This window comes from Eucyclogobius newberryi, unplaced genomic scaffold, assembly GCF_026437365.1.
Source record: "Eucyclogobius newberryi isolate DKJ021-1_F unplaced genomic scaffold, fEucNew1.0.hap1 SCAF_12, whole genome shotgun sequence".
Taxonomy (NCBI): domain Eukaryota; kingdom Metazoa; phylum Chordata; class Actinopteri; order Gobiiformes; family Gobiidae; genus Eucyclogobius; species Eucyclogobius newberryi.
Window position 1 is genome coordinate 8,684,903 of NW_027315746.1, and position 13,193 is coordinate 8,698,095.

The 13,193-nt window shown below is 42.2% G+C and overlaps 1 protein-coding gene across 1 annotated transcript in view; it reads right to left on the reverse strand.

The window, feature by feature from the left end:
* Positions 1–259: 259 nt before the first annotated feature.
* The window catches only part of LOC140356026 (collagen alpha-1(XI) chain-like), a 196,153-nt gene continuing 183,219 nt past the window's right edge, over positions 260–13,193 (reverse strand). The window contains exons 56-67 of the mRNA XM_072440716.1: positions 12,804–12,911; positions 11,261–11,314; positions 10,953–11,006; positions 9,437–9,544; positions 9,234–9,287; positions 9,064–9,099; positions 8,917–8,970; positions 7,420–7,666; positions 6,163–6,275; positions 5,221–5,289; positions 3,541–3,774; positions 260–1,952 (exon numbers count right to left, since the gene is read on the reverse strand). Of these exons, the coding sequence (XP_072296817.1) occupies positions 1,806–1,952; positions 3,541–3,774; positions 5,221–5,289; positions 6,163–6,275; positions 7,420–7,666; positions 8,917–8,970; positions 9,064–9,099; positions 9,234–9,287; positions 9,437–9,544; positions 10,953–11,006; positions 11,261–11,314; positions 12,804–12,911 (1,278 nt within the window). The 3' untranslated portion in view covers positions 260–1,805. The remainder of the gene's footprint in view (positions 1,953–3,540; positions 3,775–5,220; positions 5,290–6,162; positions 6,276–7,419; positions 7,667–8,916; positions 8,971–9,063; positions 9,100–9,233; positions 9,288–9,436; positions 9,545–10,952; positions 11,007–11,260; positions 11,315–12,803; positions 12,912–13,193) is intronic.

Genomic DNA, 13,193 nt, shown 5'->3' on the forward strand with positions numbered 1-13,193 from the left:
GTTTTTTCAGAATCCAGTTTTAATATTTGAACAATTCAAGGCACATGGAAACAATAGTTCAGTTTTACAAAGAAAATACAATTAACCAGAATTTTGTAGCACACGTTTGAATGTGTGAATGTGAAAGTGCCAAATAAATCCATTGAGGTATCTCTGCTACATAACTCTTATGACATTTATACCATTGTTTAATTTGTGTCCGTTTTCCTTTAATTACCATCAAAATCAATAAAATAAAATAAAATAATGATTGTTCCAGTTTTGCATGAAATTATTATTTTATTTACAAAAGACCTATTCTATAATTACAAATTACACTTTTTCAAACATTATAAAATTTAAAAGTTGTAATAGAAATCTTTCCAAATATTTAAAAACTTAAAAAACAGGGCACATGCAAGTCGTGGAGTGGATTCGGAAGGAACAACATTGTACAAAATAATAATAATAATTACAGTTTATCAAAAGCACTTTTAGCACCTTTTTGTGTTTTGTGATTCAGCACAAACACTTCTGTGGTTGTTTCAAGGCCGCACTGAGAGCTGGAGAAAGGGGTGTGGCCAAGGGAGGGGCTTATGGTGAAGAGGGCATGTGCTAAAGACAAAATGGGTGGAGCCAGATGATGAATGGGGCGTGGTCAAAAGCCAGTTATTCAAAGCTAAAGCAGTTGATGAAATGATGAAATGATGAGGAAATGAGTGATGCTAAAGGTGAAGGGCGTGGCCAGGGGAGGGGCTAATAGAAATGATGGGGCTAAAGTATGACATATGAAGGCTAAAGAAGCACTTTGTATGATATAGTTCGAGAATATATTAAGTTAGAATTAGAAAATGAATCTTTAACTTAAACTTTAAGCAGTTTTAACTAGATTTATTTACTTTGATCGATCTAGAGTTTTTAAAACCTCGTTTCAAGAGGTTTCTGACTTGATTCAGAACATTTATTTATCTTTCAAGCGACCTTATTAAAAGTAAACTGGACTTACAGTTGGCAGATTTATTTATATAAGCTAAACGAACTTGAAGCCCCTCAGAAATGTCAAGAAAGAAGGGCAAGAAGTTAAAGCTACATTAAATCATTTTATCTGGCTTTAGAACCGTGAAGTAAAACTGGGGCCGACCACCAAAGAGCAGCCAATCAGAGCCCTGCTTACGGCTCTAACTTTTTACTAACAGACAAAAAACTTGCTTTTGCAATAAACAATATAAACTGCAAATAAAATAGTCATTACTTCTCTAGAATAAAGTTTGCTACTCCAGTTTCGAGCACTTAAATCTAGTTAGAACGACTCAAATCGAGATTAATACTCTAAGACCTTTTTGGCAGCGAGGTGGAGGCGGAGCTAAAGGTGATACGGTGACAAGTGACGGAAGGCGGTGCTTGTCGGAAAAGCGGGTGTGGTTAAATTAGAAGGGGGCGGGGCAAGGAATGAGTTGATCCTCCTCGTTGGCCGACGCGTCCTTTCCGTTTGCTCTGAGTGCGCCATTGTCCTCCGCAAGCGTCACTGTCCTTCTCCCGATGTCGCTCCCTCGCCAACGACAGTCATGTGGAGTGGCCCTACAAGGGTCGAGGAGTAGTGTCCCGGTCAGCGCTTCGGGACAGGGTCGAGACTTTTGGGGGGGGCTTGGGTCTTTTTTCGGGGTCTCGAAGGTCCTGGGACAGTCTTCCTTCCTGGATCTCGGACACGGGTTTTTGGTTTCTTTGAGGCGAGGCTGGGTAGAATTTGACCCCGGTTTGACCCTGTCCTGTAGCGAGGAGGGGAGGAGGGTATCGGGGAGGAGGGGGGGGGTGTTCGGGGGCGTCTCTTAACCCAGGAAGCACACGGGGCCCACCTCGAAGCCGAACCGCTGGTTGGCCTCGCCGAAGTCGTTGAGCATGACGTCGATGATGGGCAGCTGGTCGATGCGCGGCGTGTTGATCTCCAGCACGGAGCGAGAGTAGCCCTGCTTCAGCTGCTCGGGACACACAAGAGAAACGAGTCAGTGACCGATCGTGACGAGGCCAGAACAATCGGGACACACGAGGGAAACGAGTCAGTGACCGATCGTGACGAGGCCAGAACAATCGGGACACACGAGGGAAACGAGTCAGTGACCGATCGTGACGAGGCCAGAACAATCGGGACACACGAGGGAAATGAGTCAGTAACCGATCGTGACGAGGCCAGAACAATCGGGACACACGAGGGAAACGAGTCAGTAACCGATCGTGACGAGGCCAGAACAATCGGGACACACGAGGGAAACGAGTCAGTGACCGATCGTGACGAGGCCAGAACAATCGGGACACACGAGGGAAACGAGTCAGTGACCGATCGTGACGAGGCCAGAACAATCGGGACACACGAGGGAAACGAGTCAGTGACCGATCGTGACGAGGCCAGAACAATCGGGACACACGAGGGAAATGAGTCAGTAACCGATCGTGACGAGGCCAGAACAATCGGGACACACGAGGGAAATGAGTCAGTAACCGATCGTGACGAGGCCAGAACAATCGGGACACACGAGGGAAATGAGTCAGTAACCGATCGTGACGAGGCCAGAACAATCGGGACACACGAGGGAAACGAGTCAGTGACCGATCGTGACGAGGCCAGAACAATCGGGACACACGAGGGAAATGAGTCAGTAACCGATCGTGACGAGGCCAGAACAATCGGGACACACGAGGGAAACGAGTCAGTGACCGATCGTGACGAGGCCAGAACAATCGGGACACACGAGGGAAATGAGTCAGTAACCGATCGTGACGAGGCCAGAACAATCGTTAGTCGCAGACCCCCTTGTCATGACACACTGAGCTCAGAAGTGTTTATCGACCATACAATTTTACGACATCAACTTGGGTCTTTGGACAAAGGATTGAGTAACTTTACAAAGTCAAGATTATGTCCAATATATAACCGTAACTAGGCCTGTAATTGGAATAATCATGATTAGTTGACAATAAAAATGATCAGAATAGTTCTATGGGCAATCCAGACTCTGAAACGTTATGACAAATAACGACATGATCATAGCAAAATTATTCAAAACGTCAAAAAACAGACATCTATAATTAACCTCCAGTCACCATATTTCCACCTTGTTTGGTTCAAAATGTACCTCAAATATCTAATGAAATATAATCACTGAGTAGTGGAAATAATTATTGGTTGCAGCAGTAATCATAACTAACAATAAATGCATAATAATTTGATTGAGAACCACTGTATTAGGCGACGGTAAAGGTATTTCACAGTTGTTTGGCCAATATTCATGAATAAATGTTTAATAGTGATTGTGTTTCTTCAACATAATTAAATATGTCTTCATTTATTTCTACACAAGTAAGTTCCTGTTTTGAGGTCCAGAGCAATTACAGGATCTCACACATTCCAGATCAAACACAAAAAGATTTATAGAAGAGTTATAGTCCTACAGTCGAGCTTTTCTCTCGTCATCTTCATCCGTTACGTTTTCGCAAATGAATCTCTATAAGTCCCGCCCGCGAGCCCACTCCCACCTAAACACAGAACTGGAGACGTGTGGATTTTACCGAGCAGCCGTCGGTCAGCGCTTTGATGAAGGGGTTGTTGTCGTGGGACAGCTCCTCGTCGTTGGAGCCCAGGAAGCGCAGGGCCTTCTGGTAGCCGTCGGCCTTGGCGTCGTACCAGGCCGCCGACTGGTGACAGATGTAGGTGAAGTTCTGCCTCGCCGACGAGCTGAGCAGCTTCAGGAACGTCATCTGCACCGACACGATCTCGCTCTCGGAGAGGTCCACGTAGTTCAGCTGCGGGGCACACGAGACGTTCATTCAGCCACACGCTCTTTAGCCGCGCGTTCTTTAGCTGCGCGTTCTTTAGCCGCGCGTTCTCCTTTTGCCACACGTTTGATGATGGTTAATGTGATGCTAGAGCTTTTATCGTCAGCCGTTTAATATGAGACACGGCGTAGGTATTTCGAGCTGGATCAAACGTTTAAGTCTGGTGTGGGGTTTAAACGTTTTGTCCGGACGAGTTTTGGTTTTGTTCTGACATAAAGCAAATTTCTTATTACTGTTTTAGTTCTCTGCTAGTTTTTAGAACAGAACGCTGTTCCACAATAGTGACTAACTCTGTAAATATTGTCACATGCGCCTAATATTCTTACTTTTGTGTGCGAGTGTCGGCTTCCTCACCTCCTTTCAGTAATGTTGAACTAGAGGTGTGTCAAACAATTTGACATTTTGACTGTTTGGCTGATTAAAACAGACGCATTTCATTTTGAGTTTGCGCAGGTTGTGGTTTAGCACAGAAAAATGCTGTTAAAATGTACTGGGTCCTTTAAACAATACAGGGATATATCGTGGAATACATAAGCAATACATTGATTATCGCATTTTGTTGCAAAATCGCATATTATTGCAAAATCGTGATGTTACTGTATCATGAGCCGTGCGTTGTGTATGGAATTGTGAGGGACCATGTGATTCCCAGCCATTAATGTTATTTTTTCTTCTAATTTTAGCGTTCGTTCAAAAATACTCTTACGCTATTGGTTGAGGCCGGCTTGGGGCTTTAATGCTATTTGAGAGCGACTGGTTTAACTGCACAAATCCGCTCACTTGCCGTAGTCTGAACTGAACCTGTTGTTTTTGGTCAGATTGAATTAAAACAAAGCTCGATGCCATTACGTGAAAGGCACAAGTAGAGCGATCGTGACCCCGCAGTTTACAGTTGTTCCACTGCGTTTTTTAACAACGTTTTGGCTGAAAAAACGTGGCGGATTTTGCCGATTTGTCCAACGGTCGCGTTTGTCTTTCAATCCCAAGATCTACTGGCGAACTACACGGCCCCGGTTTGTAGTATTTTGTCATTTTGTATTTACTTAATTCGCACATTCACAGAGGGACTGAACCCGGAGCTAAAACAGAACCAAATCAAGTCTAAATCAGAATTCAACTGGGCTCAAACCGGGAAGAGTGAGCGCACCAATAAAGCACAAAACATTAAGCAGAGTTAAACCTCTGCTTTGATAAGATGGATGTTTGAGACGAAACGCTGCTGATAAATAAAAGAAAGACGCACTGAGAGTTTGGAGCAGGTGGAAAATGTGCAGAGGGATTAGGAGAGGCAGGAAAATTAAATTATGACGACGAACGATAAGAACGTGAGATAGACAACGCGACGGCGGAATAAAGAGCGACTGCGAACGCGATAAGGAGGATGAGACAAAAGTATCAGAGGGAAATACTCACGATCTTTCCTCGTTTGAACTCACTGAACCATGAACCCGGAGACTCCTTTGGCCAGCTGGATATTCTGACCTGAAACACAAGAGGATTGAATTGCAGCTGCTTGGAATCATAGTTAGTGCTTGTCCAAAAAAAAAAGGGAATACTCTAAATAAGATACAGAAAAATTATCATTTTAATGTCACTGTGGCTGTGGTTGAGTCAAAGAAATAGTTTAAACTTGCTGAGATAAACTACTATGCGGCTTTCATAGCAAATAAAATGATAAATAAATGTGAACGACATGAATGATATGCGTATTTCATACATTTTAACCGGTGCTAAGTCTTATTTCTGTCTGTTTAGTGGTTTATTTCATTAATTTGCATGTATTTGCATTTATCTCCACCAATTGGTTGATTTCATTGAAAATGTTTGTGTTTTTTTGTATTTTTTTCGTCTGTTCAGCGTTTGTATTGTCTTTTTCTTTACTAAAAAGGAAAAAAACGACAACAGCAAACACCAATTAAAGGGCATAAAATGTTTGTTAAAAAGACAAACTTGTTGATGACCGAGCATAAAGGGACACAAGACTGTACTCCTCCAGGTTTCTACGCTTTTTTCCCAAAGAGGTTTTTTTTGTAGTTTTTCCTGGCCGAGAAGGAGAGTCTAAGGACAGAGGACCCTGGGACATCGTCCCTCGCCACCACAGACATTGCCTGACTCCATCGCCACCACAGACATTGTTGATTCATTTCTCCCTGTGGTCCTCAGAGGCAACTGTTGTTGTGATTTTGGGCCTTACAAAAATAAATTGATTTGATTTGATTTGTACCCGTGATGAATGTCAATGTAGAAAAAGCTACATAAGATGTTGTATTGACACGATTCGACACTATACATTGTTGAAATATTTAGTCGAATGTGCAAAAAGGGGCTGTGTTTGAGATGCAGCTGGAGCCTTACCCCTGAGGACTTCTTGTCTGGGTTGATGCAGGTCTCTCCTCCCGCTGTGAAGTTACAGAAGACTTTGATGGAGTCTCCGATGCAGCCCTGGTTTGGATCGATCCAGTATTCACCTGCCACGGAGCTCAGCGTCAAACACAGCAGCGGGACAAAAGCTCCGAAAACAACAGGAATATGCACTGAACGGAGGACGTCTAATGTGTTCACACGCTGGACTATTACAGGCAGTATTTATATGATATTATATGTTTTTTAGCAATAATACTCAGTGGCGAAGTGAAGCAAATAGTGGTCAAATACTGGTCAAAGTATTGTCAAGAAGGAGTAGTTACTTAAAAATGTTATTACCGAATACAGACAACAACAAGCGTGACTTTTATGATTAATACATAAATGTATAAATACATTTAAAAAGGCCAACTAATTCCAAAGAATAAGACAAAAATTTAAAAAGAAAAGAAAATCAGATACTGTCGGCCTCCAAGGGAACGCCCACTAATACACCTCAATCCATTCATTTCAATGTAGAAGAGCGACTTTGACCCCAGAGTTCAACAACTATAAGAGCAAACACTTTAGGAGTTATATTGTGTCAAATACAGATGTGAGGACATGAAGAATAAAGTGGTCCAACTTGCAATGTGCAAAATGTGCATAAATATCCAAGAATGCTCACGGAAGTTTTGGGCTAAATTCTACCGCGATGCTAGCGCCGCCTGCTATGTTTGAGCATGTACAGAACGATCCGTTTACTTTTCTGTGGTAACGCCATGTCAACAACTTCTGTAAAGACTCCACTCTGACCTGATTTGAATTACTACTGAAAACGTCTTGAATACACATAATTCACCAGGAAATGTCTTAAAATACACATCATTCAGCAGGAAACGTGTTAAAATACACATAATGCACCAGGAAATGTCTTAAAATACACATAATGCACCAGGAAGTGTCTTAAAATACACATAATTCACCAGGAAACATCTTAAAATACACATGATGCACCAAGAAATGTCTTAAAATACACATAATTCACCAGGAAACGTGTTAAAATACACATAATGCACCAGGAAACGTCTTAAAAAGGGAAAAAATTGAACGAGTTTTAACCATCCACAAAGGAAAGCCGGTGAAAACATTATGTATAAATGTGAATAGTTCTGGAAATATAGTGATAATTGTATTGTTTGGCATTGATTGTTTTGTTTTTGTTCCAATCAATCATTCTGCTGTATGTTCCTACTTGTCTGCACTCACCATCGGGGAAGTCGGGCTGACTGAGGTGCAGGTCCTGGCAGGTGCGGGCGGGGTTGTCCTGAGTGCCCAGCGGGAACTTCATCCTCTCGATGTCCTGCTTGAGGTTATTGAGGGAGCCGAACACGTCCTCTATGCCATCGGCCAAACCGTAGTCCGCCATGGCCGCGTCTGCCTGCTCGTCCGCCTGCCGCTTGCTCTTTCCCGAGTGCTGAATGGGCAACGGCTGGATCACGTCTGCGGGAGGACCCTACGACAAGACAATGAGAATCGCTCGCGTTAGATACTACAAAGGCCGGATCACGTCTGCGGGAGGACCCTACGGCAAGACAATGAGGATCGCTCACGTTAGAAACTACAAAGGCCGGATCAAGTCTTTGGGAGGACCCTACGACAAGACACTGAGGATCGCTCGCGTTAGATACTACAAAGGCTGGATCACATCTGCGGGAGGACCCTACGACAAGACACTGAGGATCGCTCGCGTTAGATACTACAAAGGCTGGATCACATCTGCGGGAGGACCCTACGACAAGACACTGAGGATCGCTCGCATTAGATACTACAAAGGCTGGATCACATCTGCGGGAGGACCCTACGACAAGACACTGAGGATCGCTCGCGTTAGATACTACAAAGGCTGGATCACATCTGCGGGAGGACCCTACGACAAGACAATGAGGATCGCTCGCGTTAGATACTACAAAGGCCGGATCACGTCTGCGGGAGGACCCTACGACAAGACAATGAGGATCGCTCGCGTTAGATACTACAAAGGCTGGATCACATCTGCGGGAGGACCCTATGACAAGACAATGAGGATCGCTCGCGTTAGATACTACAAAGGCCGGATCACGTCTGCGGGAGGACCCTACGACAAGACAATGACGATCGCTCGCGTTAGACAATGAGGCCCACCGACGGATTCGCCGACTAAAAGTGGAGAGGAAACTGGCAAAAGCTCTCGAAACCTTTCACGGTCTGACCGTGTATCTGACCAAAACTGCACTCACAAGACCACAAACTACCACTAAAATCTCAAAGTAGTCCACGGGAAAACAACTATTTATCTGCAAAAAGGCATTATTATAGTTTTTAGCATTTAGCCTTGCACTTATCCTCGTTTGAAGCGTTTCGCTCACTCATGTTGTTTCCGCATGTTGGACTGACAAACAAATGGACCTTGAACTTTTGGGATTAAACTTACCATTCGCTCCCAAATCGTCCAACTGACTCACTCTTTGTTCTTGTTGTCCCATATAAATCCTTGGAATCGAAATAAAATAATAAACAAAAAACAGATTTTGGTCGACTAAAACACAGACGAAAAGTTAATCGCCAAACAACTAACTAACAACTAAGAGCCGACCGATTGCAGGAGTTATTATAAAGTGGTCAAAAAAATACTCACGAACAAACAGTATTTGAATATAAAATAAATAGCAGCGTAACCTTTGTTGTAAATATCCCACATCACAAGCTGAAACAGTCAGAACTTACGGGTGGTCCGGGCGGTCCGATGAGTCCTGTGTCTCCCTTCTGACCCAAAGTACCCTAAAACGGCAGTCAGCGTTACAAATAACTGTAGTAAAAACTAAACAGGATCAGCAAATGTAAATATAACATAAATATACGTCCAAAACTTACAGGTGATCCCTTAGAACCTTTTTGTCCCAGAGTTCCCTGTGGACAAGAACAGAAGAACACACAGGTATTTAGCAGAAAGACGTAATAACAGGATGTGACATGGGCTAAAATAGAACTACTACAACTACTAATAGTAAGAGTATATTCAAAACAATTCAAAGTAAACTTACAGGAACACCAGGAGGACCAGGAGGACCCAGAGGACCCGCAAAACCACCAATTCCCTGGAATAAAACAGCACAAAATACGTGTTCAACATCAAAATTAGTTTTAGTTTAATTTAGCATTTTTGAGTTCTGGTTTAAAACGTAGTGGAAAAGTCAGTGGCCGGTCGGGTAAAACGTGTGTATTTGTACGTTATATTTGTACTTACAGCCTCTCCCTTTCCTCCGGAGGTTCCCTGGGTTCCGGGCAGTCCTCGGTCTCCCTTCTCTCCAGGTTCGCCCGGGGGTCCGATCAGGCCGATCAGACCGGGGTGACCCTAAAGAACACACACAGTACTTTAAATACACGTTCATTCATCAGTTTTATGTGTACTTTTGATACTTGTCTCCTTGAAATAAAGTTTAACAATGACAATCTAAAATGTTACTCACTGTAATAAGCTGCACGATAAGCTAGTCTTAAACTTTATTGATGTTCTGTTTGTTTTCCGTGGTTATCGACTTGGATTATCGCAATATCGGTGAGTTTCCTCGAATATCAGTATCAAAACGGAAGATTCAGTCAATATTTGTCGCTGATAATTTTTCCCGCACTTCCCACTTTGTTTGTGCGTCCGATGTTTTTCTTCTTTTGTCTAAATTAATGAGTAAAACTGCACTGTATTTACACAATAAAGTGATTTATGTCCCAGATAAATACAATCCTGTTTTGTTTCCTTGTTTCCCACGTCTTATTTCTTAACGTATTTATCATTTTCTTGTTGTATACGTATTTATTCATTTATTATTATCTTATTTAACCGTTTACCCCGTTCGTGTCCTTGCCGTTTTATTGTGAAATGTGTTTTGTGGTCTTTTGACGGTCCGTTGTCATTGTCTGTCGCCTGCAACTTCAGCATTTTCAGATTTATTTCATTTTTTCCAGGATTCTCTTGACAATTTTGTTCATTAAAGAACATTTGAGCAGTTTTGCATCAGGTTTATCCTTTAATTACCTTACGTGACATAAACTTCACTCTAACGCAATAAACGTGCGGTCCTTTCTATGGATTTAACCGTCTTAATATTAATGTTAAATGTCACACAAAAAATCCGCAGTGGACCAAACCCTAATAAAGAAATGAAGTCAACCGTAGCATTCATGGGTTTCACTTCCCTTTTATGAGGCCGTTTCATTATGTTTTGAATAGTTAATTGCTTTGGCGAAGGTCCCAATTTTGGTAATCGCTCCATTGGTATTCAACACAAGTGCATAATTAGGCCTGGGCAATTAAGCTCATTTGAATTGAGATCGAGATTCAGTCACGCGGAATCGTCAATAACACGGTATGTTTTTTTTTGTTTTGTAATGAAAAAAGCGTCGCAGCCAATCCAAGAGTCCGGACTTTTGGAGGAAGAAACTGGGCGATTTTTTTCATGTTTTTAAAAGTTATTAAAAGTCCGCCAAGGTTTATGTTCGCGAAATTGATACTGAGAGCCGTTATATGTCGTTTTTGAAAAGAAACAACAACAACAAAATCATCTGGCCCAGTGCGTGAGGTACATGTTTCCATCAAACTTTCCCCCGAGCGAAAGTTTGCGCCTGGAAGACTTGAGCGTGAACAAAGGCGAGGTCTGGAGATGTTTGCTCGCTCGCGGCGGCGGAGCAGATAAGACGCGGCCGCAGATATCGCCGAATACACAGCCAAGCAATTTGAGATTAACATCGTAATAACGCCGTCTTGCCTTCTCTCCCTTGAATCCCGAGTCACCTTTCATGCCGGGGAATCCGGAAGGGCCCTGCGGAGGAGAGGGCGGGAGTAAGTGACAGAGGAATAAATGAAATGAGTTCAAACTGACAGACGTCGCGCCGCTCCGCATCCCAAGTGTCAGCTCGTTTTGTGTCACGCTGGGAAACGGCAACAATCGCTTCGGGCGGAAATCGGCGGGAAACGGCTATATTTCACTACGAGAGCAGCGTGGGGTTAAAATAATGGGATCCAAACATGTAAACAACAGGAAGTGATGAATGTATAATTGATCAATCTTCTTACGATAGGTCCAGGGGGTCCATCCTGACCAGAAGCACCAGGGAGTCCTTGTTCACCCTGGAAATAAAAATAGAGCTTCAATTAACATACAATACTTACATGACACAATTTAAATACATGAAATATAAAGTATAAAACATTTTTACTTGCTAAAAATGACATAATCTTGTTTATTCTGACGATTAATTAACTCTATTAAATCTCCTTTTTGGAAACCAGGACAAATATGTTTACGCAGCTGAATAAATGCACCCAAGATGTAAATAAACTACAGCAAACATACAGTACTTTAATATATTTGTATTCACCAGGAATGTATATAATGTATAGCTGTGGATATATGAAACTATTCAAATGACACAAGGCATAAATGTCCAAAGAAATGTGTCAAACTATTTCACATTTTTCCTTTCACAGAAGCCATAACTCTCATCCATGGATATGTTAATGCTTTGTCTGGAATGTTCCATCATATGGCATTAAACTTATAGAAACAAACAAACAAACAGGAGTTTTCCCACTGACTCATTCACGAGACCGTATTTGCCTTCAGTCCGTTCTTCACTTTCGATGCTCATTATTCAAGGTGCACTGTGTAACTTCGCCACTTGCATTGCCCGGAATGTTCCGTAGCGTGGCATTAAAGGTGCTGTTACTGTCTTAAAAACGTTTTACACGTTTATATCATCCTAATTATTCCCTGTGCTAATTCTATAAGCTCTTTTTACAACTCTCAGAAACCAAAGTTTTTGTAGTTTTGTCGTGACACTAATGCTAACAACAACTAGAATGCTAACAACAACTAGCATGTTAACATCCTTCGGGGTCTGCCCTATGTTCCCCGGTACCTATATTCCCGAGACCCATTCATAGAAAAGGGAAAACATAGGTACCGGGGGAATATAAGTCTGCACTCCATCCTTCCTGGTTTGCGGTGCATTAGACGCTTTATAATTAGATGCAAACAGCACACAGCGGCCTCATTTTAACCCTGAAGAGCTGCTTTTACAATATATGTCAGACTATTTTCATGTTATAAAGTGAGCTGTGTCTTCCCCCAGATATGTAGATGTATCTGGGGGAAGACACATTTTTTACACTTATACACAAAATAAATAAATGCAATATTATAGATAAGTTTAATGCCATACTGTGGAACATTCTTGGCAAAGCAATAACTTCTGGAGAAAAACAGACGTCCACCAGAAAATAAATGGCCACCTTTACAATAAAACTGTACCACTTTATAATAACTAGTTTTTATTATTTATGATTGAGGATTCTTAGTAACTACTTAATCAAGGTTTAAGTCTATGGTGTTAATTAAGTAGTTATGAATGATGAATGATTCTTAATAAACTAATTGTTCATTATGAATCATCTCTTTGTTCATTCTCTATTAAAAGTGCAGTTATTACAAAATGTGTCCCATAAAAGTACTAATATTTAGCTCCTGTCGTTATTCTTACTGATGCGTGTTTCTAATTCATGTTTATCTGATTGTGGTCACACTGAATTGTCCTTATGTGTTTCAGTCTGGACTCACCACAGGTCCTGGGATTCCTCGCAGGCCCTCGGCACCGCTTTTCCCAGGAGGTCCCTCGGGTCCCACGGGTCCAGTTTTACCGACCATGCCCTCGGCCCCGGCCTCTCCCTGTGAACGACAGCGAGGCACAATGCAATGAGCAAAATGTACCTTTCCAAACTTTCAAAGCATTATTTGATTACGCTGACATGTTTTTTGTGTGTTTTTTTTCACCGAGCAAAACTTGAAATGCTATGATTGTGTTAACGTTTATGGAGAACTCTTTGTTTGGAAGTCGCTCTGTGTAAAGTCTGTTCGATGGGATAATGGTTGAAAACTAAAAGTGATGTTAAAATGATGCACACATTCATATTTGGGTTTGATCCAAGGCTTATGGGCATGAAATATACT